We start from the raw sequence: 26,477 nt of genomic DNA, 5'->3' as shown, positions 1-26,477 counted from the left end.
GATGTTTTCATTCCTATCAAATTTATTTGAATGTAGTTTAGCCTAATTGAGAAAGCATGCTTTTTGCCAAAAATATCCAATCTGTCTAATGTTCAGGGCATTTTACAAAAAAAACTATATCAATCTGTGTATTTTCTTTATAGTTATTCACGTAACATGTATTTCTCTAGTAATGAGTCCTGTACCGTGGCTCCTCTCATGAACAGCAGCTCCAGCCCCTCCACATTTTTCCTGCGGCCCCGCCTCCTCCTGGTGGGCAGGTCAGCCTCGGCCAATGAGCAGTTGGCCCTGTGTCTGGAGGGTGTGGCCGCCTGCAGAAGCTCCATCTGTGCTTTGAGGGCAGCAGGTGACACCATGCTGCTGGAGTAGCTCGCCGGGGACGGCGCTGAAGACTTGTGGTGCTGGTGCAGAATACCCTGGAAAAGATAAACCAGTATGGAAACTTTTAGAGTAAACGAATAGACAAACATTTGTATTTTTATTTTACCTTTATTTTACTAGGCAAGTCAGTTAAGAACAAATTCTTATTTTCAATGACTGCCTAGGAACAGTGGGTTAACTGCATGTTCAGGGGCAAAATACAATACCCGTAACAAAAATGGTAACTTTAATATAATACTTTACATATTTTATTAATTTATATAAATAGACGTTATGATAAATAGATTTTATTTTAATGGGATCCATTTTACTTATACACATTTAATAAAATTTTTATTGAACTTTTATTTAACTAGGAGTCAGTTAAGAAAAAAATTCTTATTTTCAATGACGGCCTAGGAACAGTGGGTTAACTGCCTGTTCAGGGGCAGAACGACAAATTTGTACCTTGTCAGCTCGGGGGTTTGAACTTTCAACCTTCCAGTTACTAGTCCAACGCTCTAACCACTAGGCTACCCTGCCGCACATGATCCCATTGAGATCAAAAATATTAAAAAATCAGGGACCTGACCCAAAACTATAATTTAAAAAATGATACAATGCAGTTGTAAAAAGTGAAGCATAATTCTCATTTCTGAATGTAGTATTTATTCCTAATTCTAAAGACTGTGCCTTGGTAAGATCCATGGCCTGGCTCTGGGACTCTGCAGCGTGAGACTCTCTGAGCTGGGCCACCATATCCATCAGGTTCCTGCGCTTGGCCGCACGCTCCGCCTCCATCTCCACCTTCCTCCGCCTGCGACGACGCTGCTTCGGCAATGATATGCTCAGAGCATCCTCCTATACGGAGGAAGGGAAGAAGAGAGGGAGGGAGGGAGGAAGGGAAGAAGAGAGGGAGGGAGGGAAGAAGAGAGGGAGGAAGGGAAGAAGAGAGGGAGGAAGGGAAGAAGAGGGGAGGAAGGGAAGAAGAGAGGGAAGAAGGGAAGAAGAGGGGGAGGAAGGGAAGAAGAGGGAAGAAGGGAAGAAGAGGGGGAGGAAGGGAAGAAGAGGGAAGAAGGGAAGAAGAGGGGGAAGAGGAAGGGAAGAAGAGGGAGGAAGGGAAGAAGAGGGAGGAAGGGAAGAAGAGGGAGAGGAAGGGAAGAAGAGGGAGGGAAGGGAAGAAGAGGGAGGAAGGGAAGAAGAGGGAGGAAGGGAAGAAGAGGGAGGAAGGGAAGAAGAGGGAGGAAGGGAAGAAGAGGGAGAGGAAGGGAAGAAGAGGGAGGAAGGGAAGAAGAGGGAGAGGAAGGGAAGAAGAGGGAGAGGAAGGGAAGAAGAGGGAGGAAGGGAAGAAGAGGGAGGAAGGGAAGAAGAGGGAGGAAGGGAAGAAGAGGGAGGAAGGGAAGAAGAGGGAGGAAGGGAAGAAGAGGGAGAGGAAGGGAAGAAGAGGGAGGGAAGGGAAGAAGAGGGAGAGGAAGGGAAGAAGAGGGAGGAAGGGAAGAAGAGGGAGGAAGGGAAGAAGAGGGAGGAAGGGAAGAAGAGGGAGAGGAAGGGAAGAAGAGGGAGGAAGGGAAGAAGAGGGAGGAAGGGAAGAAGAGGGAGGAAGGGAAGAAGAGGGAGGAAGGGAAGAAGAGGGAGAGGAAGGGAAGAAGAGGGAGGAAGGGAAGAAGAGGGAGAGGAAGGGAAGAAGAGGGAGAGGAAGGGAAGAAGAGGGAGGAAGGGAAGAAGAGGGAGGAAGGGAAGAAGAGGGAGGAAGGGAAGAAGAGGGAGGAAGGGAAGAAGAGGGAGAGGAAGGGAAGAAGAGGGAGGAAGGGAAGAAGAGGGAGGAAGGGAAGAAGAGGGAGGAAGGGAAGAAGAGGGAGGAAGGGAAGAAGAGGGAGGAAGGGAAGAAGAGAGAGGAAGGGAAGAAGAGAGAGGAAGGGAAGAAGAGAGAGGAAGGGAAGAAGAGAGAGGAAGGAAGAAGAGAGAGGAAGGGAAGAAGAGAGGGAGGAAGAAGGGAGGGAAGAAGAGAGGGAAGAAGGGAGGGAAGAAGGGAGGGAAGAAGAGAGGGAGGAAGGGAGGGAGGGAAGAAGAGAGGGAGGAAGGGAGGGAGGGAAGAAGAGAGGGAGGAAGGGAGGGAGGGAAGAAGAGAGGGAGGAAGGGAGGGAGGGAAGAAGAGAGGGAGGAAGGGAGAGAGGGAGGAAGGGAGGGAGGGAAGAAGAGAGGGAGGGAGGGAGGGAAGAAGAGAGGGAGGAAGGGAGGGAGGGAGGAAGGGAGGGAGGGAAGAAGAGAGGGACGAAGAGAGGGAGGAAGGGAAGAAGAGAGGGAGGAAGGGAGGGAGGGAAGAAGAGAGGGAGGAAGGGAAGTAAGAAGAGAGGGAGGAAGGGAGGGAAGAAGAGAGGAGGAAGGGAGGGAGGGAAGAAGAGAGGGAGGAAGGGAGGGAAGAAGAGAGGGAGGAAGGGAGGGAAGAAGAGGGAAGAAGGGAGGGAAGAAGAGAGGGAGGAAGGGAGGGAAGAAGAGAGGGAGGGAAGAAGAGAGGGAGGGAAGAAGAGAGGGAGGAAGGGAGGGAAGAAGAGAGGGAGGAAGGGAAGAAGAGGGATGATTAAGATGTGATCACAACAACACTTAAAATCAATGGAAGTAAATTGCAATGATGTAAGGAATAAGTGTTTTTATGATTAATAAAGGAATATCTATTTACAGACTGCATCAATACGTTAACTTCAATTTATTTTGAAGGATTAATATCTCGATAAAGTATGCAGTTAGAACAAACTAAACCTACTTTGGGAGGGTAGGGATAGTCTTCAGTTAGCGGTTTCGGGCCTAGCTAGCGACTTACATTAACCTGGGGAGAGAGGGTGAGGTCCTCGCTGCCACTGAAGTTGGTCTGAGCGCCCGCTGCCATCGACAGTTCGGCCAGGCTCTGCCTCGGCATGGGGCTTTCAGACGTCATGGGGCCGGGGTATCCAGGCAACAGGCCCGGGGAGTCAAAGAACTGGCGTCGGTTGGCGGGCCACTTGCCCTTGATGACCGCATCGCAGATGTTGTCCATGCGATTGATCATGACACGATCCTGGAAGGAGGGGACAGAATGAATTCTAGAGCAGGGTTTTTTATAGAATACCACTAGTACTTTCATGATGGAGTGATGTCTGACTTGAACAGGGCTTTGCTTGTTTTCCAAAAATGTGTGTTATATCAATACAGAACTTAAAAATGGTAGCCATGAGTTCCCTTTATGTCTCAGTGTGCAGTTTGACAAAAGTAGGTGGCACCTGCTTGTCAAAAATCTCATTACAAAATCATGGATATTAATATGGAGTTGGTCTCCCCTTTGCTGTTACAACATCCTTCACTCTTCTGGGAAGACTTTCCACTAGATGTTAGAACATTGCTGAGGGGACTTGCATCCATTCAGCCACAAGAGCATTAGTGAGGTCAGGAACTGATGTTGGGCGATTAGGCCTGGCTCGCAGTCGGCATTCCATTTCATCCCAAAGGTGTTTGATGGGGTTGAGGTCAGGGCTCTGTGCAGGCCAGTCAAGTTCTTCCACACTGATCGACAAACCATTTCAGTATGGACCTCGCTTTGTGCACGGTGGCACTGTGCATTCTAGAATCGTCTAGAATGTCATTGTATGCTGTGGCGTTAAGATTTCCATTCACTGGAACTAACAGGTCTAGCCCGAACCATGAAAAACAGCCCCAGACCTTTATTTCTCCTCCACCAAACTTTACAGTTGACACTATGCATTGGGGCAGGTATTGTTCTCCTGGCATCTGCCCAACCCAGATTTGTTCGGACTGCCAGATGGTGACGCATTATTCATCCCTTCAGAGAACGCGTTTCCACTGCTCCAGGGTCCAATGGAGGCGAGATTTACGCCACTCCAGCTGACGCTTGACATTGTGCATGTCGATCTTAGGCTTGTGTGCGGCTGCACGCCCATGGAAACCCATTTCATGAAGCTCCCGATGAACAGTTAATTTGCTGACGTTGCTTCCAGAGGCAGCTTGGAACGCAGTAGTGAGTGTTGCAACTGAGGACAGATGATTTTTACATGCTAATTGCTTCAGCACTCGGAGGTTCCATTCTGTGAAGTTGTGTGGCCTACCACTTCACAGCTGAGCCTTGTTGCTCCAAGACGCTTCCGCTTCACAATAACAGCACTTACAGTTGACCGGGGCAGCTCTAGCAGGGCAGACATTTGAGGTGGTGGCATCCTATGATGGTGCCATGTTGAAAGTTGCTGCGCTCTCCAGTAAGGCCATTCTACTGCCAATGTTTCTCTATGGAGATTGCAAGGCATGCTAGCAGTTACGCTAATGCTAGTTAGCAACTTCCTTCAAACTGCAGACAGACATAAAAATGGTACCCACGAGTTCATCTGAGTCCGGGGAAGTAGATAACGGGCTTCATGTCAAAATATTGAAGTATCCCTTTAACACTCTGTCTAAGGAGTACTTTATGTACACCAAACATTAGGAACACCTTCCTAAAATTGAGTTACACACAATTTTTGTCTTGATAATTCACCCTCTGAATGTCACACACAATCCATGTCTCAATTGTATCAAGGCTTAAAAATCCTTCTTTAACCTGTCTCCTCCCCTTCATCTATACTGATTGGTGGATTTAACAAGTGACATCAATAAGGGATCATCGCTTTCACCTAAATCACCTGATCAGTCTGTCATGGAATGAGCAGGTGTTCTTAATGTTTCGTACACACAATGTATATAGTGTGCGCCTAACGTCCACTGACAGTTCCAACAATGTGTGTTTTTATATATTTGAATACATATGTTGAAAAAAATACATTTGTATATATTGTTGGGGGTCAATGGTCAACATGACGGGTGTTTTCATTTGTGTATTCATATAATTCACCACAACATTAATACATATGAGAATGTATAACTGACTGAATGTATATCGTTTACTACCAACCTTGGGCCAGAAGGATGAGGTGGCTCTCTCCTGGAGGGCCGGGATGGCAGACGGCTCTTCCTCGGGGCAGAACCCGTCACGGGTCTCGTCTCTGGCTGTGGTGCTCAGTGAGGCGTTGCTCTCCTCGTCAAAGTTCTTCTGCTCTGAGGTGGCGGCTGCTGAAAATCAACAGTGCTTTGTCAATACCAGCCACAGGAGAATCTACAAATGGCTTCATATACAGTACTTCCTTAATACTAGACACAGCAGAATACTACGAGAACCATACAGTAAGTCCTCAATGCAAGCCTAAGCAGTCTAATTATACAAACACACAGCCATGTCCTTTCTAAATGCCATCTAAAGCAGACCAATTACACACTGCCACTAACTGTTGGGTCTACTGCTTTTTGTTGAAGCCAGCCACAACTGTTTGTCTAGACTTTTACAGACTCACTGTTGATGGTTTAAAATGCATTCAAACACCAATTGCCCTAAAATGGCATTTTTCCATGTGAAAATGCTTTTTTAAGCAATGGAGTTAGGAGTAGGACCTACCTTCAGCTTGAGAGGACTTCTCAGACCTGTCGTCTTCCTCCATCTTCTCCTCATCGGGCCCTTTCTCAGCCACTGGTTTAGGAGACTTGGCAGGGCTTCCTTCTTTCTCATCCTTCTTGGTTCCCTGCTCTTCTGATGCTTTAGGAGACTCTGGTTTCTCCTGGAAGTCCAGCTTTTTGTCCTGGTCCTTGGTCTCCTCAGTGGGAGCTTTGTACTCCTTCTCGGGTTTGGCCTCCTTGGAAGTCTCTCCGTCAGCGTCGCCGGTGACCTCCACTTTCTCCTCTCCGTCTTCCTCCTCGTCCTTCACCTTCTTGGGAGACCCGGCCTTCTCTTCCTTCTTCGCCTCCATCTCTTCTTCCTTGCCTTCGTCTGGTTTCTCAGGTTTAGTACATGGAATATCATCACCTTCCTCTTTCATCTCCTTCCCTTCTTCCTCCTCTTGGACAGGTAAGGATTTTTCAGCACCAGCAGTAGCTGTGGCCTGCTCAGTAGAAGAGGAAGAAGCAGTAGAGAGAGCTGCATCGCGGGGCGGCTGAGGCACCCCAGCCGATGCCCCCTTGGTGAACTTCCTGTGGGCCTCCAGGAAGCCCAGCGCAGGGTCGTTGAGGATGTGGTAGTCAGTGCGGCTCACGCCGTGCTTGGAGGCGCCCAGGAGGAGGTCGTGGTCGTGCCGGCGGCAGGCCCACCACTCGGGCAGGTCGGAGCTAGGCTGGCAGAGGCGCAGGCGCTCACCTAGCAGGGGGTTGGGCAGCACCTGCTCACGAATGCGACGCAGCAGCTCAATGCGGTAGAGGGTGCGTGAGGCGCGCTCCTCCGTGATGGGGTCGATGATCAGGGTAGGGTCTGGGAGCTCTGCCAGACAGAAAAGAGGGAGGGAGGAAGGAGGGTGGGGGTAGATAAGGAGTAAGAGGGTGGGGTAGATAGGAGTAAGAGGGTGGGGTAGATAGGAGTAAGAGGGTGGGGTAGATAGGAGTAAGAGGGTGGGGTAGATAGGAGTAAGAGGGTGGGGTAGATAGGAGTAAGAGGGTGGGGTAGATAAGGAGGAAGGAGGGTGGGAGGGAAGAAGGAGGGTAGATAAGGAGTAAGAGGGTGGGGTAGATAAGGAGGAAGGATGGTGGGAGGGAGGAAGAGGGTGGGAGGGAGGAAGAGGGAGAGAGAGATGGGGATAAAGGAAGAGTTATGTATTTTCAGGGAAAGTTCCTTTGCTTTAGCGCAAGCAAATTTAACTATGAGTGAGGGTTGTTGTGGTCGGAGACAACAGAACTAGATCATTGAGGGCCCTTACCCGTGTTGGCCTTGACCTGCATGCGACACACCCGCTTGCACATGGCCACGAAGGAGAAGTAGTATTTCTCCAGGCTCTCGTCACTCTTCTTGTCCAGCCGGGCGAAGGCCCTGAACTGGGTCCAGTCAAAGAGCTGGCGGTCCATGTCATAGATCACACCAAACGTGGACACAACCCGGTAGAAGTCGGATTCCTCACGCCTGGTCCACCTCAGGGAACAAGACAAGGAAAGGGTTAATCCAACAACCAATGGGACAAAAAGCAATGCATGAATAGTGTATTGATAAGGAGACTGGAGCATTGTGGGTACTGTAGTACAGTTAGAAGTAGGGCTTCTCAAACAATCATACAGGAACAGTTGATATTGGAGAGCTTCTTGTAGTTCTAATGCCTTCTATACAGCAGGCTAACAAATTCTACTGTTTATTATACACAAGTCATCTGTTCATATGGTTTATCTTGTACAGCATCAGTCATCAGAGATCTATACCTCTGACGCCTCTCTTTGAAGGCGGCCCCTCCTTCCGCCGGGAGTACCGGCACCTCAGGTATAAAAGCCCCGCCCATGGCCATATAAGGACTTCCCTCTGCCATGAAGGCTCCGTCCTCCTGCACGTAGGCCCCTCCGTCTGTGACCATGGAGAAGAGATGTTCTCGGGGCCGGCGGCGGCGGCGTCCGTCGGGCCGGGCCATGGCTTCCTGGCGGAGCTGCTCCCTCTTGTGCGTGCGCTGGTAGGCCGTGATGAGGCGGCGGAGTCTAGCGGTGAGGGCCGAGGCCGCCGGCCAGTACAGACTACCCGCCCCTCTGCTGCCTGCTACATTCTCACCTGGTTTAGCTGGGAGGAGGAGGAATATTAGAACTACTAAATGAGTCTGCATACTGTTGAGATGATTCTGAAGAGCAACTTTGGTTTCTTTGGAAGCGCACATTGGTGGTTTGATACAAAATAGAAGTGTTTAAATTAAATCACTTAAATGGACTGATGAATGGTAAATGATCCTCTGATTTGTATCAGATTGCTAGCAAATGTCATTTTCAACCTTTTTATTCCACTTATCCCAAATGGTGTTTTGTAATATATGACAAAGCTAGACAAGCCCAGTCATTCACTTACATTCACCACTCTCAATGTCCACAGTCTCGTCTTTGTCATCCAGGGGTGAGTTCGCAAAGTCCTCCATCTCATCTTTAAAGGTCATGCGGAGAGGCTTGTACTCGGGGTCTTCATCCTCTCTGTACGCACAAAAAAAACGGGGATGGAAAGAAAGAGAAACAGAATGAAACAAAGGAGCAGGGAAAAGAGGGGAACATGGGAAAGAACATGGGGAGATGGGAGGTTGGAATGAAAAGGAAAAAAAGGTGGTGAGAGAAAAGATGAACAAATGGAGAGAGACAGGAGGTGGAAAAGAAGAGGGAAAATGTGGTGGTGGTGAATATTGGCTGAGTGTCTTACCCCTCCAGACCATCTGCCATCATGTCCGCCCCCCTCTGCTCTGCAGCGATGGCCTTGGCGTCGGGCATGCCCACCCGCTCCAAGAAACACAGCGCAGGGTCGGCACGCATCGAGTTATACTTCTCATAGCCTAGACAGACAGACAGGAAGACAGAGACAGACAGGAAGAAAGAGACAGACAGGAAGAAAGACAGACAGGAAGACAGAGACAGACAGGAAGAAAGACAGACAGGAAGAAAGACAGACAGGAAGAAAGACAGACAGGAAGAAAGACAGACAGGAAGAAAGACAGACAGGAAGAAAGACAGACAGGAAGAAAGACAGACAGGAAGAAAGACAGACAGGAAGAAAGACAGACAGGCACAGACAGAGACAGACAGGAAGAAAGACAGACAGGAAGACAGACAGACAGGAAGACAGAGACAGACAGGAAGAAAGAGACAGACAGGAAGAAAGACAGACAGGAAGACAGAGACAGACAGGAAGAAAGACAGACAGGAAGAAAGACAGACAGGAAGAAAGACAGACAGGAAGAAAGACAGACAGGAAGAAAGACAGACAGGCACAGACAGAGACAGACAGGAAGAAAGACAGACAGGAAGACAGACAGACAGGAAGACAGAGACAGACAGGAAGAAAGACAGACAGGAAGAAAGACAGACAGGAAGACAGAGACAGACAGGAAGAGAGACAGACAAGAAGAAAGACAGACAGGAAGAGAGACAGACAGGAAGACAGGAACAAAGACAGAGACAGGAACAAAGACAGAGACAGGAACACAGACAGACAGGAACACAGACAGACAGGAACACAGACAGACAGGAACACAGACAGACAGGAACACAGACAGACAGGAACACAGACAGACAGGAACACAGACAGACAGGAACACAGACAGGAAGAGAATGAGAGAAAATGGGTAAGACAGTGATTGAATTACTGAGTTCTACTTTTCACATCGGGGGAGGAGAGAGGAAGTGGGTGAGAGATTATTGAATTATTATGACTGGGAACCTACCTAACAAGGCCTAGAACTAAGTCCAGTTTGAATGGCAATTCACATTGAAACTATATAGGCTACACACACCTAGCTGTCAGTCACGAAAGACACCGTAGCATCAATCATGAAAGATAACGAAATGCAATACCACGCCAGAAGGATCCGCTTGCATACAGAGATAAAACTAAACCATTATGAAGTTCACAATCAGAATAAAACACAACTGCCATCCGTATGAAATGCAGCTGAAGAGGAGAGAAAAACAGAAAGCATGAGCCCAGGGTCCAGATGCAGACAGAGGGCAGCGCCTGTTGGAGTGTGTGTCTGACTGGTTGCATCAGTGGGTGTGTGGACAAGAAAATCTGTGTCTAAGTGTGTGTGCACATTTGCCCAAGTGTGCCAGCGAACGAGAGAGATGCCCGTTGAAGTCGTCCAAGCAGAACAGATAAGAGCCTGCAGATCCGACTAAGCACGGCGGGTGGGAGGAGGGAGGGAGAGAGGCACAGGCTGGACAACCGTGACAGTGAGCAGACCAGACCATCAGCCCCCCCCTCCCCAAAGCCCCCGCAGAACATCACATTTCAATTAGGATTTATGCGGTGACACATTGTTCCTAACCGCCGCTGCGCCCAGAGCCAAGCGCTAATCATGAGGGGCTTTTATAGGCCATCACTCTTCCCTCTTGCAGTCCTGGAGAGTGTGCGTGAGTGTTGTGTGAGACAGTGTGTGTGTTTGTACGTTGTGTGCATGTAGGGTGTGTGAGGCAGAGAGCAGCATCCTCCCCAGGCCTCCCAAGTGAATGAGGATTATGATTAACTATAGGCTAGCTCTATTGTATCCATTTGTGTTTGAGACAGCACCCGTGTGTGTATGTGTATGTGTGTGTGTGTGTGTGTATGTGTGTGTGTGTGTGTGTGTGTATGTGTCTGTGTGTCTGTGTGTGTGTGTGTGTGTGTGTGTGTGTGTGTGTGTGTGTCAGGACTGAGGCACAGGGTGGCAATTACAGAGAATAATGACAATTATCCCAAATTAATATGAATCACCATCAATATAATTACCACTATTAAATCATTACAATTCTAGCTTGTAATCTCGTTTGGCACTACAATACAATTCAAATGGTCCAATGTAAACCAGCTAACTCATAGCTAGAAGAGATCAAACAGACGTGCGTCAACCAACTGTGGTGGACAGAACACTGTCTAACCATGAAGTACAACACGTCCACACACCGACAGCCTCTTCTCGGGCGGCTGGACATGGCCACCAATCAATCTCCTGACGTCTCACTGAGCCAGCTGTGCTCCGCGGTCGCTATGGGAACACCAATCAAGCTGAAAAAGCCAGGGGTGTGTGTGTGAGAAGCGGAGGGGTTGGGCTTACCGTGTTTGAAGACACCGATGAGCAGCGATTTGTCTGCCTCGCTGTCCCACCAATCGGCGGGCACCTCGGCGTGGAAAGGCTGAGGGATCCAGATATCCATTTCACTGTGGGCTCAAACCAAGGAGAGAGGGAGAGAAAAAGAGACCGAGAGACAGGCGGAGAGGAAAACGGATTAAAATGGTCTAAAATCAACACGCAATCGTTTAATCTGATGTGTGTCTGTAATGGGCCCCATCTCCAGGGGTCTGGGAGGAAATATGGTCATTAGCCAACTCTGGAACATCTCGAAAGAGGCCTCCCCACCACCACCACCACACAACTGTCCCCACCACCACCACCACCACACAACTGTCCCCACCACCACCACCACCACACAACTGTCCCCACCACCACCACCACCACACAACTGTCCCCACCACCACCACCACCACACAACTGTCCACACAACTGTCCCCACCACCACCACCAGACAACTGTCCCCACCACCACCACCAGACAACTGTCCCACCACCACCACCAGACAACTGTCCCCACCACCACCACTACCACCAGACAACTGTCCCACCACCACCACCACCACCACCACCACCACCAGACAACTGTCACCACCACCACCACCAGACAACTGTCACCACCACTACCACCAGACAACTGTCCCCACCACCACCACTACCACCAGACAACTGTCCCCACCACCACCACTACCACCAGACAACTGTCCCCACCACCACCACTACCACCAGACAACTGTACCCACCACCACTACCACCAGACAACTGTCCCCACCACCACCACCACCACCAGACAACTGTCCCCACCACCATCACCACCACCAGACAACTGTCCCCACCACCATCACCACCACCAGACAACTGTCCCCACCACCATCACCACCAGACAACTGTCCCCACCACCATCACCACCACCAGACAACAGTCCCCACCACCATCACCACCACCAGACAACAGTCCCCACCACCATCACCACCACCAGACAACAGTCCCCACCACCATCACCACCACCAGACAACAGTCCCCACCACCATCACCACCACCAGACAACTGTCCCCACCACCATCACCACCACCAGACAACTGTCCCCACCACCATCACCACCACCAGACAACTGTCCCCACCACCACCACCACCACCACCAGACAACAGTCCCCACCACCATCACCACCACCAGACAACAGTCCCCACCACCATCACCACCACCAGACAACAGTCCCCACCACCATCACCACCACCAGACAACAGTCCCCACCACCATCACCACCACCAGACAACTGTCCCCACCACCATCACCACCAGACAACTGTCCCCACCACCATCACCACCAGACAACTGTCCCCACCACCATCACCACCAGACAACTGCCCCCACCACCACCACCAGACAACTGCCCCCACCACCACCACCAGACAACTGCCCCCACCACCACCACCAGACAACTGCCCCCACCACCACCACCAGACAACTGCCCCCACCACCACCACCAGACAACTGTCCCCACCACCACCACCACCACCACTACCAGACAACTGACCCACTACCACTACCAGACAACTGTCCCCACCACCAGACAACTGTCCCCACCACCACCACCTGACAACTGTCCCCACCACCACCACCACTACCACTACCAGACAACTGTCCCCACCACCCCCCCCACCACCACCACTACCAGACAACTGTCCCCACCACCCCCACCACCACTACCAGACAACTGTCCCCACCACCACCACCCCACCAGACAACTGTCCCCACCACCACCACTACTACTACCAGACAACTGTCCCCACCACCACCACTACCACCAGACAACTGTCCCCACCACCACCACTACCACCAGACAACTGTCCCCACCACCCCCACCACCAGACAACTGTCCCCACCACTACCACCAGACAACTGTCCCCACCACCCCCACCACCAGACAACTGTCCCCACCACCACCACTACCACCAGACAACTGTCCCCACCACCCCCACCACCACCAGACAACTGTCCCCACCACCACCACTACCACCAGACAACTGTCCCCACCACCCCCCCACTACCACCAGACAACTGTCCCCACCACCCCCACCACCAGACAACTGTCCCCACCACCACCACTACTACCAGACAACTGTCCCCACCACCCCCACCACCACTACCAGACAACTGTCCCCACCACCCCCCACCACCAGACAACTGTCCCCACCACCAGACAACTGTCCCCACCACCCCCACCACCACCACCAGACAACTGTCCCCACCACCATCAACTCCACCACCACTACCAGACTACTGTCCCCACCACCACTACCAGACTACTGTCCCCACCACCACTAGACTACTGTCCCCACCACCACCACCACCACTACTACTACCAGACAACTGTCCCCACCACCACCACCACCACCACCACCAGACAACTGTCCCCACCACCACCACCAGACAACTGTCCCCACCACCACCACCAGACAACTGTCCCCACCACCATCAACTCCACCACCACCATCAACCCCACCACCAGACAACTGTCCCCACCACCACCACCACCACCAGACTCCTGTCCCCACCACCACCACCACCACCAGACTCCACCACCACCACCACCACTACACCAGACAACTGTCCCCACCACCATCAACTCCACCACCACTACCAGACTACTGTCCCCACCACCACTACCAGACTACTGTCCCCACCACCACTAGACTACTGTCCCCACCACCACCACCACCACTACTACTACCAGACAACTGTCCCCACCACCACCACCACCACCACCACCAGACAACTGTCCCCACCACCACCACCACCAGACAACTGTCCCCACCACCAGACAACTGTCCCCACCACCAGACAACTGTCCCCACCACCAGACAACTGTCCCCACCACCAGACAACTGTCCCCACCACCAGACAACTGTCCCCACCACCAGACAACTGTCCCCACCACCAGACAACTGTCCCCACCACCAGACAACTGTCCCCACCACCAGACAACTGTCCCCCACCACCCCCACCACCAGACTACTGTCCCCACCACCACTACCAGACTACTGTCCCCACCACCACTACCAGACTACTGTCCCCACCACCACTACCAGACTACTGTCCCCACCACCACTACCAGACTACTGTCCCCACTACCAGACTACTGTCCCCACCACCACTACCAGACTACTGTCCCCACCACCACTACCAGTCTACTGTCCCCACCACCACTACCAGTCTACTGTCCCCACCACCATCACCACCGCCAGACTACTGTCCCCACCACCACCACCGCCAGACTACTGTCCCCACCACCATCACCACCGCCAGACAACTGTCCCCACCACCAGACAACTGTCCCCACCACCAGACAACTGTCCCCACTACCAGACAACTGTCCCCACCACCAGACAACTGTCCCCACCACCAGACAACTGTCCCCACCACCATCACCACCGCCAGACAACTGTCCCCACCACCACCGCCAGACAACTGTCCCCACCACCACCGCCAGACAACTGTCCCCACCACCACCGCCAGACAACTGTCCCCACCACCACCGCCAGACAACTGTCCCCACCACCATCACCACCGCCAGACTACTGTCGCCACTGCCAGACTACTGTCCCCACCACCATCACCACCACCAGACTACTGTCCCCACCGCCAGACTACTGTCCCCACCGCCAGACTACTGTCCCCACCGCCAGACTACTGTCCCCACCGCCAGACTACTGTCCCCACCGCCAGACTACTACCGCCACCGCCAGACTACTACCGCCACCGCCAGACAACTGTCCCCACCACCACCGCCAGACAACTGTCCCCACCACCATGACCACCGCCAGACTACTGTCGCCACTGCCAGACTACTGTCCCCACCACCATCACCACCTGCCAGACTACTGTCCCCACCGCCAGACTACTGTCCCCACCACCATCGCCAGACAACTGTCCCCACCACCAGACAACTGTCCCCACCACCAGACAACTGTCCCCACCACCAGACAACTGTCCCCACTACCAGACAACTGTCCCCACCACCATCACCACTGCCAGACAACTGTCCCCACCACCATCACCACTGCCAGACTACTGTCCCCACCACCATCGCCAGACAACTGTCCCCACCACCAGACAACTGTCCCCACCAACCACCAGACAACTGTCCCCACCACCAGACAACTGTCCCCACCACCAGACAACTGTCCCCACCACCAGACAACTGTCCCCACCACCAGACAACTGTCCCCACCACCAGACAACTGTCCCCACTACCAGACAACTGTCCCCACTGCCAGACAACTGTCCCCACCACCACCACCACCGCCAGACAACTGTCCCCACCACCACCACCACCGCCAGACAACTGTCCCCACCACCATCACCACCTCCAGACTACTGTCGCCACTGCCAGACTACTGTCCCCACCACCATCACCACCGCCAGACTACTGTCCCCACCGCCAGACTACTGTCCCCACCGCCAGACTACTGTCCCCACCGCCAGACTACTGTCCCCACCACCACCACCAGACTACTGTCCCCACCACCACCACCAGACTACTGTCCCCACCACCACCACCAGACTACTGTACCCACCACCACCACCAGACTACTGTCCCCACCACCACCACCAGACTACTGTCCCCACCACCACCACCAGACTACTGTCCCCACCACCACCACCAGACTACTGTCCCCACCACCACCACCAGACTACTGTCCCCACCACCACCACCACTACCCCACTACTGTCCCCACCACCAGACAACTGTCCCCACTACTGTCCCCACCACCAGACAACTGTCCCCACCACCATCCCAGACAACTGTCCCCACCACCATCACCACTACCTGACTACTGACATGGCACATGCACACAAACACCATCAAGTGGCACATTTATAGGCGTACACAGACACACACTCTTCGTCACTAACTAGCTGGCACATACACACATGACCAAAGGTATGTGGACACCTGCTCGTTGAACATCTCATTCCAAAATCATGAGTATTAATATGGAGTTGGTTCCCCCCTTTGCTGCTATAACAGCCTCCTCTCTTCTGTGAAGGCTTTCCACTAGATGTTGGAATATTTATGCAGGGACTTGCATCCATTCAGCTACAAGAGCATTAGTGAGGTTGGGCACTGATGTTGGGCGATTAGGCCTGGCTCGCAGTCGGCGTTGCAATTCATCCCAAAGATGTTTGATGGGGTTGAGGTCAGGGCTCTGTGCCGGCCAGTCAAGTTCTTCCAAACGATCTCGACAAACCATTTCTGTATGGACCTCGCTTTGTGCACCGGGGCATTGTCATGCTGAAACAGGAAAGGGCCTTCCCCAAACTGTTACCACAAAGTTGGAAGCACAGAATTGTCTAGAATGTCATTTTATGCTGTAGAATTAAGATTTCCCTTCACTGGAACTAAGGGGCACAAACCATGAAAAACAGCTCCAGACCATTATTCCTGCTCCAACAAACTTTAAAGTTGGCACTATGCATTCAGGTAGGTAGCGTTCTCCTGGCATCCACCAAACCCAGATTCTGTCAGACTGCCAGATGGTAAAGTCAGATGAAGAATCACTCCAGAGAATGTGTTTCTACTGCTCCAGAGTCCAATGGCGATGCGATTTACAGCACTCCAGCCGACGCTTGGCATTGTGCGTGATCTTAGGCTTGTGTGTGTTTGCTCAGCCATGGAAAACCATTTCTTGAAACTCCCGACGAACAGTTCTTGTGCTGACGTTGCTTCCAGAGGCAGTTTGGAACGCGGTAGTGAGTGTTGCAACCGAGGAAAGTATATTTTTGCGCGCTGTGCGCTTCAGCCCTCGGCGGTCCCGTTCCGTGAGCTTCTGTGGCCTACCAACTTCACGTCTGAGCTGTTGTTGCTCCTAGATGTTTCAACTTCACAATAACAGCTCTAGCAGGCCAGGAATTTGACAAACTGACTTATTGAAAAGGTGGCATCCTATGACGGTGCCACACTGAAGAGCTCAGTGACTTTCAACAAGGCCATTCTAATGCCAATGTTTGTCTATGGAGATTTCATGGCTGTGTGCTTCATTTAATACACATGTCAGCAATGGGTGTGGCTGAAACAACAAAATCCACCACTAATTTGAAGAGGTGTCCACATACTTTTGTATATATAGTGTATATGCGCGACTACACACTAACTGGCGCACATATGCATGCACACACAATAACAGCATTTTATTCAGCGAAGAGCCTCAGATGCCATCAATACGGAGCACACGTTTCTGCATTATACATGGATGCACATCTGGGTGAGGGGCGGAACTCGGGGATGGAAGAGGGAGAGAGGGAAGATCAAGCAGGCAGGGGCTTGGGTGTGTTGGAGAGATGAAGAGATGGAGGAGCATGGATGCCAACCTTGAGTCTGTTCCCTCTAGGATCCTGTCGGCGTGGTCACCGATGACTTCCTGTCGCAGATAGTAGAGCATACGGACCCTAAGGAGAACTCTGTGGGAGGGAGAGAGAGGGGAAAGAGAGAGAGGGGAAAGAGAGGGGAAAGAGAGGAAAGGGGGGAGATATATATAGAGAGAGATTGGAGGGAGAAAGAAAACGATACGGAAAGAGGGGGAGGGTAAAAAAAGAAAGAGTGAGTTTTTAAACTCTGGTTCGTGCACGTGTGCCAGCAGCAGTAGCTGGGTAGAGCTAAAGTAGTGGCTCTTTGGCACGAACCCCTGCCCATCCATCATGCTGCCAGGCCTGATTAGCCACGCTGCGCACCAGCCCCCGCGCCTGACAGATGGCACCACATAATCACCCCTGTGTGTGCCGCCTTTCACCCACATCCAACAGGTCTGCCTGGAACCTGGCCTGGCGCCAGCCTCGGCCCCAAAAACCTGGCCGTCGCAAAATCTCCCCAACAACAGCAGAGTAGAAAGAAGAAGAGCGGAGAGGAGAAGAGTTGTGGCCAAGGAAGGAGGAGGAGTAAATAGGACACTGCCTAGAACTAAGCAAAAGACTGAAGTGAAAAGTGTGTTGGTGTTTGTCACTAGCAGCTCATGGGAAATAAGATTACTGGGGACTGTGTTCTAAATGAAACCTCCATGTGTGGAAACTGGGTGTTTTGTGTTTGGTTTGAGGTTCGAGGTCAAAGGGCTGACAAAAGGCTCACTTCTTCTTGTGGCATTTGAACGACAGTGTTGGGGTTAAAGGTCAGTTGTGACTTACTTGTTACAGTGGTGTTTGAGGTGTCTCTTGTAGCTGTCCTCCTGCAGTAGCAGGTCAGGGTTACAGCTGGCCAGCCACTCTGCCCTGGGGAGCTGGGGAGGGGCAGGTGGGGCTGGTTTCCCCTTCTTCCCCTTACGACCCCGCGGTACTGGAGTAGACAGACCTACAATTAGAGGAGGTAGTATTACAATGGGCAGACTCACAGGTTCAAAATGTCAAATTCAGATGACATCTCTTTAAACAAGAGACCTGGGTTGGACAAGTCTATTATCAGCAAAGACTTGATTATTTATTTAAACAATTTGAAATGGCTATTTGCAAACTATAATTGAAAACAATAGCAACTAATTGGGCCAATTGGAGTCCATGTTTTTTTTAACCAATCAGACTCTAGCGTTGGCTTCTGAGTGAAACCAATGAGGATTAAGGTCAAACAAGACAAGGAAGTTCAGAATCTGAACCAGTTGGAACCAGACCGCCGCAATGTTAGAGTAAGGTCAGGTCAAGAGTCGTGGGGAGGTGGGCTTGTGTGAGGGAGGGACTTAAGTGGTGGGACTGTGAAAAATCCTATGGAATTCAATGGATGTTTATTCACTCTACAAGTGGTTATTGGGAAGGCCTTGCGGAGCAGTTCATCAGGGTGTTACTGAGTGGAAAGTGTGTGTTTGTTATGTTGTAGCTAAGCTATAGTTGTGCTGCGTTAGGAGTGTCTAGGGATGCATACCGGAGTGGTTGGTGAGTGTGCGGCTCTGTCCGTCCTCAGAGGGCGTGATGAGGTCCCAGATGAAGCGCTTGATGTTCTCGTCGCCACGGTAGTGCAGCAGGCAGTAGGCCAGCAGGGCGCGGCAGATGGTCTCCACATCTTGTTCTTGCAGGGGCCGTTTGAAACGCCCGCGGGACAGGATGTCTCCCCAGCGACCCCACCTAGCAGGGAGGAGAGAGAGAGAGGGAGGGGAATTTAGTCTGGAGTATTATCATTTATCCTGATGATTGACATTTACAGTCTCAGGCTGGGAGGTTTCATATTGTTACATCCCTCCCTATCCACCACAGTAAATGAAGAGAAGAGGGGGTAGGTGTGGATGGGGCTGTGTTATGTCTGGCTCTCTGAACTTCAACCACGGTCCGATGTCACACCGCGATCTGATTCCGTGACACAATTCGTTCATGACTGCACATTCAACTGACATCCCATCTCCCTACCGCGGGTGACCCAGAGTAGAACACCAACAAGTGACAACCGACCGAAGACTCGTCTCTCCCTAAATGCTTTTACACAACGGTGAGATAACCCTAGTTGGCATGCAACCCACCAACACCTAAATTCTAGTACAATCAATTTGACTCTGTGTGTTTGTGGGTCGATGGAGACTAGGTCTGGGTTAGGGAAGGGGATAGAGAGAGGGAGTCAATGGCAGCAGCGTCAGTTGAGGGGAAGAGTCCTCAGACGTGATGGCTCTATAATTTGCCCTATAGCCCAGTGGTCTAGACAGTAGTCGAGTCGGTTCGATTGTGAAAAACAACCCCACTGCTGGTCAGACGTGGTTGGTGCGTGCAGCCAGCCGTGATCTGTCACTGTAGAAGGCAGTCGGGCAGGGCGACTAATGTGGGTGTGTGTGATTGGTTCACTGTGCGGGTGTGTGTGATTGGTTCACTGTGCGGATGTTGGGTCATATTAGGAGTGCATGCAAGATGGATCTGGGCTCGTGTGTGTGTAAGTATGTAGGCATGTTTAATGGTCCCATGCGTGTCGGAGCCTCAGATTGCTGTGTAAGTTAAATTACCCTACATGTGAGTGGACAAGCATTAGCACTCTGTGACCATTTTTCCCCCCCAGACCACCGCAGCATGTGTTCAGCCACTGAGGTAAGCACACCCCCTCATCATACTTCAAGGACCTGGCAGCCAATAAACCAGACAGGATATGAGATCTCTCAGGTGGACTTCCTGAGCGAGAAGATGTAGATATGGTAATATCCCTCTGGTAGGCTTGTGGCAGTGTCTGACATATTTCTTACATCCCCCTGCAGTCTCAGGAGTCTAGAGGTAGACATTGGAATGGGCACGTCTCCATACCAAATTTACCACTATGGCAAAACCAAGTCGATCGCCTAGTCTGTCAAGACTGCAAACTGGATAGTTAACCAAATCATTAAACATCTACTAAATTCGCTCAGGTCTACGAGGGGTATGTAGTAGAGGTGTGCCGACCTGCACACTCTTAATCGTATCCATAAATTGACAGTCAGATTGGATGATACTAGTGACGGGAAAATATGCCTAAGTTGGTCAGAAGGTGCATCAGCGGTTCATCTTTTACCTACCCTCTCCCTGCTAGTTAGATGTTATGCACATTGATAGCTTGTTAGATGTTATGCACATTGATAGCTTGTTAGATGTTATGCACATTGATAGCTTGTTAGATGTTATGCACATTGATAGCTTGTTAGATGTTATGCACATTGATAGCTTGTTAGATGTTATGCACATTGATAGCTTGTTAGATGTTATGCACATTGATAGCTTGCTAGATGTTATGCACATTGATAGCTTGCTATCATAGTATTAGGCTAGCAGGAGGCAGCAAAAATCTAAATGATCAAACCGAAAGAGAAGTGATTGGGTGAAATGATTAAACAAGCGAGGACACAGAAATACAGCTCCAATCAAAGCAGCAGTATCAGCGTACAGCCTGCCCTTCTATTTACAAACAGACAAACTAGCCAGTTGAGTTTAGACTACGTAGCACTTCGCACTTGATTCAAAGATGTAAGTTGGCACCCATAAATAAAAGTTTTAGATCACAGACAATTACAAAAAAACCTCTTGATCATATATCGGGAAAATTGCTTATATCCATTACGATACCCGTTTTGTCCGACAACTCGGCACGACCCTAGTATCTAGAGTTACCCTTCCAAAAGGGCCAGGGTTTAGAGAACAGTCAACCTTTCAGAAAGACTAACAAACATGTTAGAGATGTCCACTCACCCATAAACCAGCAGGTTCTTCTCCACCCTGAAGCACTCGCTGCGGGGGTACCCGTGAGCTCGGTCCTGGGGTCGCCTGAGTTTGGTCAAGGGCTTCTCATTCTCGCCGTCACTTTCCAGCTCGGAGAACTCTGCCAATTCGTCCTCCTTCATTGAGCTGTAGTGGCGTGTCTGCTTCCGCACCCTCGGAGTGTCAATCACAAGGGTGTTCTTGGAGGAAAACAATACGTGTCAAAAAAAAAAGCAATCACACTTTCCCCTCTCCTCCATCTCCCAAGTGTTAAAATGCTAAAAAAAAGGGTAGCATGCTGTTTTTATTATTTACCTCATTAGCATAGTTTCCCTGATAAACTCAATATAGCTATAAAAAAAACACGTGTCTGTTTATGCGGCTGGATTAAGTGCTATACTCCAGGGCCCTTGGGGAGAGGGAGGGCGAGTACGGGAGCGGCGTGGAGGAGAGGAGAGAAAAGGACTTGCTTTAGACTGACTAAGTGATGTCTCTGCTCCCCTCCGGAGGCAGCGTAAGCTGCTTACTGCCTCTGGGTCCACTGAAGAGGGGAACTCAGGGTAATTAAGGAATATAAAGAGATTCCCACGGCCACCATTTTAAATTAGCTCACCGTAGCCCAGTTATGACTGGGGCTCCACACATGGCTAGCCTGGGGTAATAAGACTAATTAATTAACGCTTATGAGGGAGAGAATACTCCGATATTGTAACGTGGCGTCTACAGGGAGGGGAAATGCTGGTGTGGTTTCTACCATTCCCATAGCGGTTAAGAGCGTTGGGCCAGTAACCGAAAGGTTGCTGGTTTCAAATCCCGAGCCAACAAGGTGAAATATTCTGCCGTTCTGCCCATTAGCAAGGCAGTTAATCCCCTAAAATCGATGTCCGCGCGGAAATCTAATTAGATTAATACAAAAATCTATTTAAAGTAGAGATGGTTTTTTGCATTGGATGAATATTATTTATTGGCTTTTATATTTATTTGTTTTATCAGACAAAAGCCGGCTATTACCGGCTAATGGAAACCCTTGCCTCGGCTACATCTTGATTAACCCAGTTTATCAATCCAGATTTACCATTAAAATAAATGACCAACATTATGTAGTTATATTGGTAAAAACAAAGTCAAATTGATTGTAAACTCCTCTCACTGTCACGTCCTCTCACTGTCAACTGCGTTTATTTTCAGCAAACTTGTGACTAACAAATGGAATAACGTGTCCCTGAACAAACAAACCAAAAAAAAAGGGAGGGGGGGGTCAAAATCTAAAGTATCAGTCAGTATCTGGTGTGGCCACCAGCTGCATTAAGTACTGCAGCGCATCTGCTCATGGACTGCATCTGCTCATTGACTGATTTGCCAGTTTTTCTATGAGATGTTACCCCACTCTTCCACCAAGGCACCTGCAAGTTCCCAGACATTTCTGGGGGGAATGGCCCTAGCCCTCACCCTCTGATCCAACAGGTTTACCAGGTCCCGCTTCAGAGAACAGGCCTTGGTGTAACGCTCATTCCTTCGACGATAAACGCGAATCCGACCATCACCCCTGGTGAGACAAAACCGCGACTCGTCAGTGGAGAGCACCATTTGCCAGTAATGTCTGGTCCAGCGACAGTGGGTTTGTGCCCATAGGCGATGTTATTGCCGGTGATGTCTGGTGAGGACCTGCCTTACAACAAGCCTACAAGCCCTCAGTCCAGCCTCTCTCAGCCTTTTGCAGACAGTCTGAGCACTGATGGAGGGATTGTGGGTTCCTGGTGTAACTCGGGCAGTTGTTGTTGCCATCCTGTACTTGTCCCACAGGTGTGCTGTTTGGGTGTACAAATCCTGTGCAGGTGTTGTTACACATGATCTGCCACTGCGAGGACGATCAGGTGTCCGACCTGTCTCCCTGTAGCACTGTCTAAACGGTCGGGGTGAGACGTTGGCCTGTTGGTGAGGTTTATGACCCACATAAATACCTTTTCCCCCTTTCCTCTCTCTCTAGTCTACAGAGTGACTCTTGGAAAGCCCTTTGTTAACAGAGAGTTGGGTAACATCAAAAGGGTGGTGAACAGAACCATATTTCAGTAATCCAACCAGTTGAAAATATGCGTTGGTACTTAAAGAATATGATGTCAGATCAGTTGTCATCTGAGACATTACTTATGATAGGATGACAAACTGTATCTTGGAAAGTCTACACATTCTAGTAATCAGATTCACATGGAATTGTTGTGCAATTTAAACATTTAAATATGAAACTATTTGTGAAAAGATTAAATGTAATTTTAGCTTCTAAATGAGAGAATTGTTTCCATAAGGTAAACTCTGTTCACTCTGTGGCCCCGCCCAAGTGAACAGACATTGGTTGTAAACTATGAAACACGCCCTTCTCTCCCCACTACATAAGCCCCTGTTAATGAAATGAACATGCGTGTTCCCGAGGACGACGGTCCATACGTTAAAAGGGCTAATATCAAACTACAGAACTAAGCAAACTTCAGCGTGAGCTTTAAGTATGGCAACTTGGTATGAACTTTGAACTTTTATTCACTAAAGAAGTGATACGTCCTAGCCGTTGAGTGAGCAGCAGCAGCTGTAAACGTGGGCTTGGAATGGACGGACAAAGTATCTCTTCTACCAAACACACGACGGTACGACAACGTATCCATTCTACCACAAGACATACAGTGGGGCAAAAAAGTATTTAGTCAGCCACCAATTGTGCAAGTTCTCCCACTTAAAGATGAGAGGCCTGTAATTTTCATATTATTCAAAGGACAAGGGAGATCTCTGTTGGGCAACACGACCTTCCATCTACAACCAACCTATTGAAGCACCGCTCAGAGTAGATATTTCTTGCATTTTCCTTTTCCAAATGGGCGGTTATTTAGAATGCATAAGATTCTGTATTTACGATAGCATAGCTTCACAAGGTCCGATCAGAGACCAAATTCCTTTGTTCCTAAGTCTTCCGATGCTTTCATTCAAAACCCAACCCCCTTTCTTTGTGTAACCAGCCGTCATACCTGTTCCGTCCGCCAGGGACCTTTTCTTTTATGACATAATTAGTAATCAATATATGACCCATCCTGTGTGTGTAACTCTGTGTGATTGTTTAAGTATTTAGTAAATAAATAATTAAACCAAATTTTGTATTGCTGATTCAACTTGTTAGCCAGGGTTCGTGAAGATATCTGAAGTCGTAGAATTATTGGTTGAGACTGAATAAGGTGACGATTAAGAATGGACCGCTATTGATGTAAAAGATTATCAGGTCTAAAGAGTTTATTCGGAAGATAACAGCTCTATAAACATTATTTTCGTGGTACCCCGACTTTCTAGTTAATTACATTTACATGATTAGTTCAATCAGGTAATATTAATTACAGAAAAATGATTTTATAGAAAAGCATGTCATATCACTTAATCCGGCATAGCAAAGACAACAGGCGTCTCACAGTAACACAATGCAATTTATTGCCCTGGCCACATCTGCAGTCCTCATGCCTCCTTGCAGCAAGCTCACGCAGATGAGCAGGGATCCTGGGCATCTTTCTTTTTGTGCTTTTCAGAGTCAGTAGAAAGGCCTCTTTAGTGTCCTAAGTTCATAACTGTGACCTTAATTGCCTACCGTCTGTAAGCTGTTAGTGTCTAAATGACCGTTCCACAGGTGCATGTTCATTAATTGTTTATGGTTCATTGAACAAGCATGGGAAACAGTGTTTAAACCCTTTACAATGAAGATATGTGAAGTTATTTGGATTTTAAAGAATTATCTTTGAAAGACAGGGTCCTGAAAAAGGGACGTTTCTTTTTTTGCTGAGTTTATAATTGATTTATTAAGACATACATGGATGTCTCTGAAAAACACTGACATAAAAATTCAAATGTAATGATATTGATCTCAAAAGATACCCAACAATTAAACAGAGCAGTAGTTAAGTTTATCTGTCTGGATCAAGTGCCACTGTGACTAGGGCTAATTAGCCTTCTTGTTTTTGCCTTGGTATCATTTTGGAATAGAGTATCTTGATGGTATCTAATATTGTGATATTAAACCTGGTATTGGTATCAAAGTCAAAATTCTGGCATCGTGATAACACTACCGGTTACAGTTCAACCCTCAGCATTTTTTTGTTGTTGCATTCCTTGAGACAAATACTGACCAAGCCAAGTCTTTGCCCCTTACGTCATCCCTGTTACACTACATTTCCCACAATACATTTTCTCGAAGCTCACCCGTCCATTGATGGCTTCCATGTCAAGCTCCGCCTTCTTGGCCCACTTCTGCCAGAAGTCAGGGTCCTCCAGGGAAATGTCCGTCCTGTTCCCAGCAGCCACAAAGCTCGCCTGGGGAGTATGGGTAAAAGAAGAAACGGTTCCAACGGTGAATCTCCTGAATGCATTTTCTCCGCCTTTCTTTTCCAATTACGCTTTTGATCTCAAAAAAGTGCTGCTGGGTTGGCCACTGGAACAAGCCCCCACTGACACTGCACATTACTCTACTGGTAATGAGCATAGAAATAGAATTACTAGAATGGGCCATCAGAACACCTAGACCCATTGACTTGAATGGGAAATCTGTTATAGTAATTCAATTCCTATGTTACTGACCACGCTACAAAAATGGTGCTAAGAACACATGGGAGACAGCGTATTGAAGCTACCTTGGCGAAGGTGGACCCCTTGCCCTCGGACTCAATGGTGATGGTCTGGGTTCGTCTCAGGAGGATCTGGTCAATGTCCTCTTCGCAGAACTTTGAGCCCTCGTCCTCCTCATCCATCAGAGCTCCGTAGGCTCCTTTACGGAGGAGGTCCTCCACCTCCTTCTTAGACAGCTGTGGAACCTGAGGTGGTGAAGCACATTTGATGGTTTAGACTACCGAGCTCAGTATATCAACAATAGTTCACCTTTATTAAGACAATTAACTATGGCTGAGAAGAACCTCTTCACAAAGGCAGGTGAGCAATCTGTTTTAGAGATGTTTTCAACATGGGCGCACACAGAACGTTGAAAAACAATACTAACATGTCCCCAAGCCTTGTCTTACTTTTTAACTGTGTCAGAGCTGTGCAACCAGTTATGCATTAGGGGGCGCTATTACATTTTTTGGATGAAAAACGTTCCGTTTTAAACAAGATATTTTGTCACGAAAAGATGCTCGACTATGCATATAATTGACAGCTTTGGAAAGAAGACACTGACATTTCCAAAACTGCAAAGATATTGTCTGTGAGTGCCACAGAACTGATGTTACAGGTGAAACCGAGATAAAAATCCAACCAGGAAGTGCCGCATTTTTTGAAACCGCCTCATGCCAATGACTCCTTATATGGCTGTGAATGAGCT

General features: G+C 49.5%; 1 protein-coding gene across 5 annotated transcripts in view; it reads right to left on the bottom strand.

Annotated features, from left to right (window-relative positions):
• LOC121841178 (chromodomain-helicase-DNA-binding protein 7-like) overlaps positions 1–26,477 on the bottom strand; it is a 114,913-nt gene that overhangs the window by 5,590 nt on the left and 82,846 nt on the right. For 4 of the 5 annotated variants that reach the window (XM_042307969.1, XM_042307966.1, XM_042307967.1 and 1 more), the window contains 16 exons: positions 25,795–25,974; positions 25,367–25,477; positions 21,134–21,342; positions 18,867–19,066; positions 18,143–18,305; positions 17,336–17,425; positions 10,950–11,053; positions 8,567–8,696; positions 8,228–8,346; positions 7,603–7,948; positions 7,113–7,321; positions 5,828–6,679; positions 5,291–5,448; positions 3,179–3,412; positions 1,054–1,221; positions 186–416 (listed from right to left, as the gene is read on the bottom strand). In XM_042307969.1, the coding sequence (XP_042163903.1) occupies positions 186–416; positions 1,054–1,221; positions 3,179–3,412; positions 5,291–5,448; positions 5,828–6,679; positions 7,113–7,321; positions 7,603–7,948; positions 8,228–8,346; positions 8,567–8,696; positions 10,950–11,053; positions 17,336–17,425; positions 18,143–18,305; positions 18,867–19,066; positions 21,134–21,342; positions 25,367–25,477; positions 25,795–25,974 (3,504 nt within the window). The remainder of the gene's footprint in view (positions 1–185; positions 417–1,053; positions 1,222–3,178; positions 3,413–5,290; positions 5,449–5,827; positions 6,680–7,112; positions 7,322–7,602; positions 7,949–8,227; positions 8,347–8,566; positions 8,697–10,949; positions 11,054–17,335; positions 17,426–18,142; positions 18,306–18,866; positions 19,067–21,133; positions 21,343–25,366; positions 25,478–25,794; positions 25,975–26,477) is intronic. The other variant, XM_042307968.1, reaches the window with a different exon arrangement.

Source organism: Oncorhynchus tshawytscha, linkage group LG28, assembly GCF_018296145.1.
Source record: "Oncorhynchus tshawytscha isolate Ot180627B linkage group LG28, Otsh_v2.0, whole genome shotgun sequence".
Lineage (NCBI taxonomy): Eukaryota > Metazoa > Chordata > Actinopteri > Salmoniformes > Salmonidae > Oncorhynchus > Oncorhynchus tshawytscha.
Note: the sequence above shows the minus strand (reverse complement) of the source record. Positions and strands in the feature narration are given on the sequence as shown.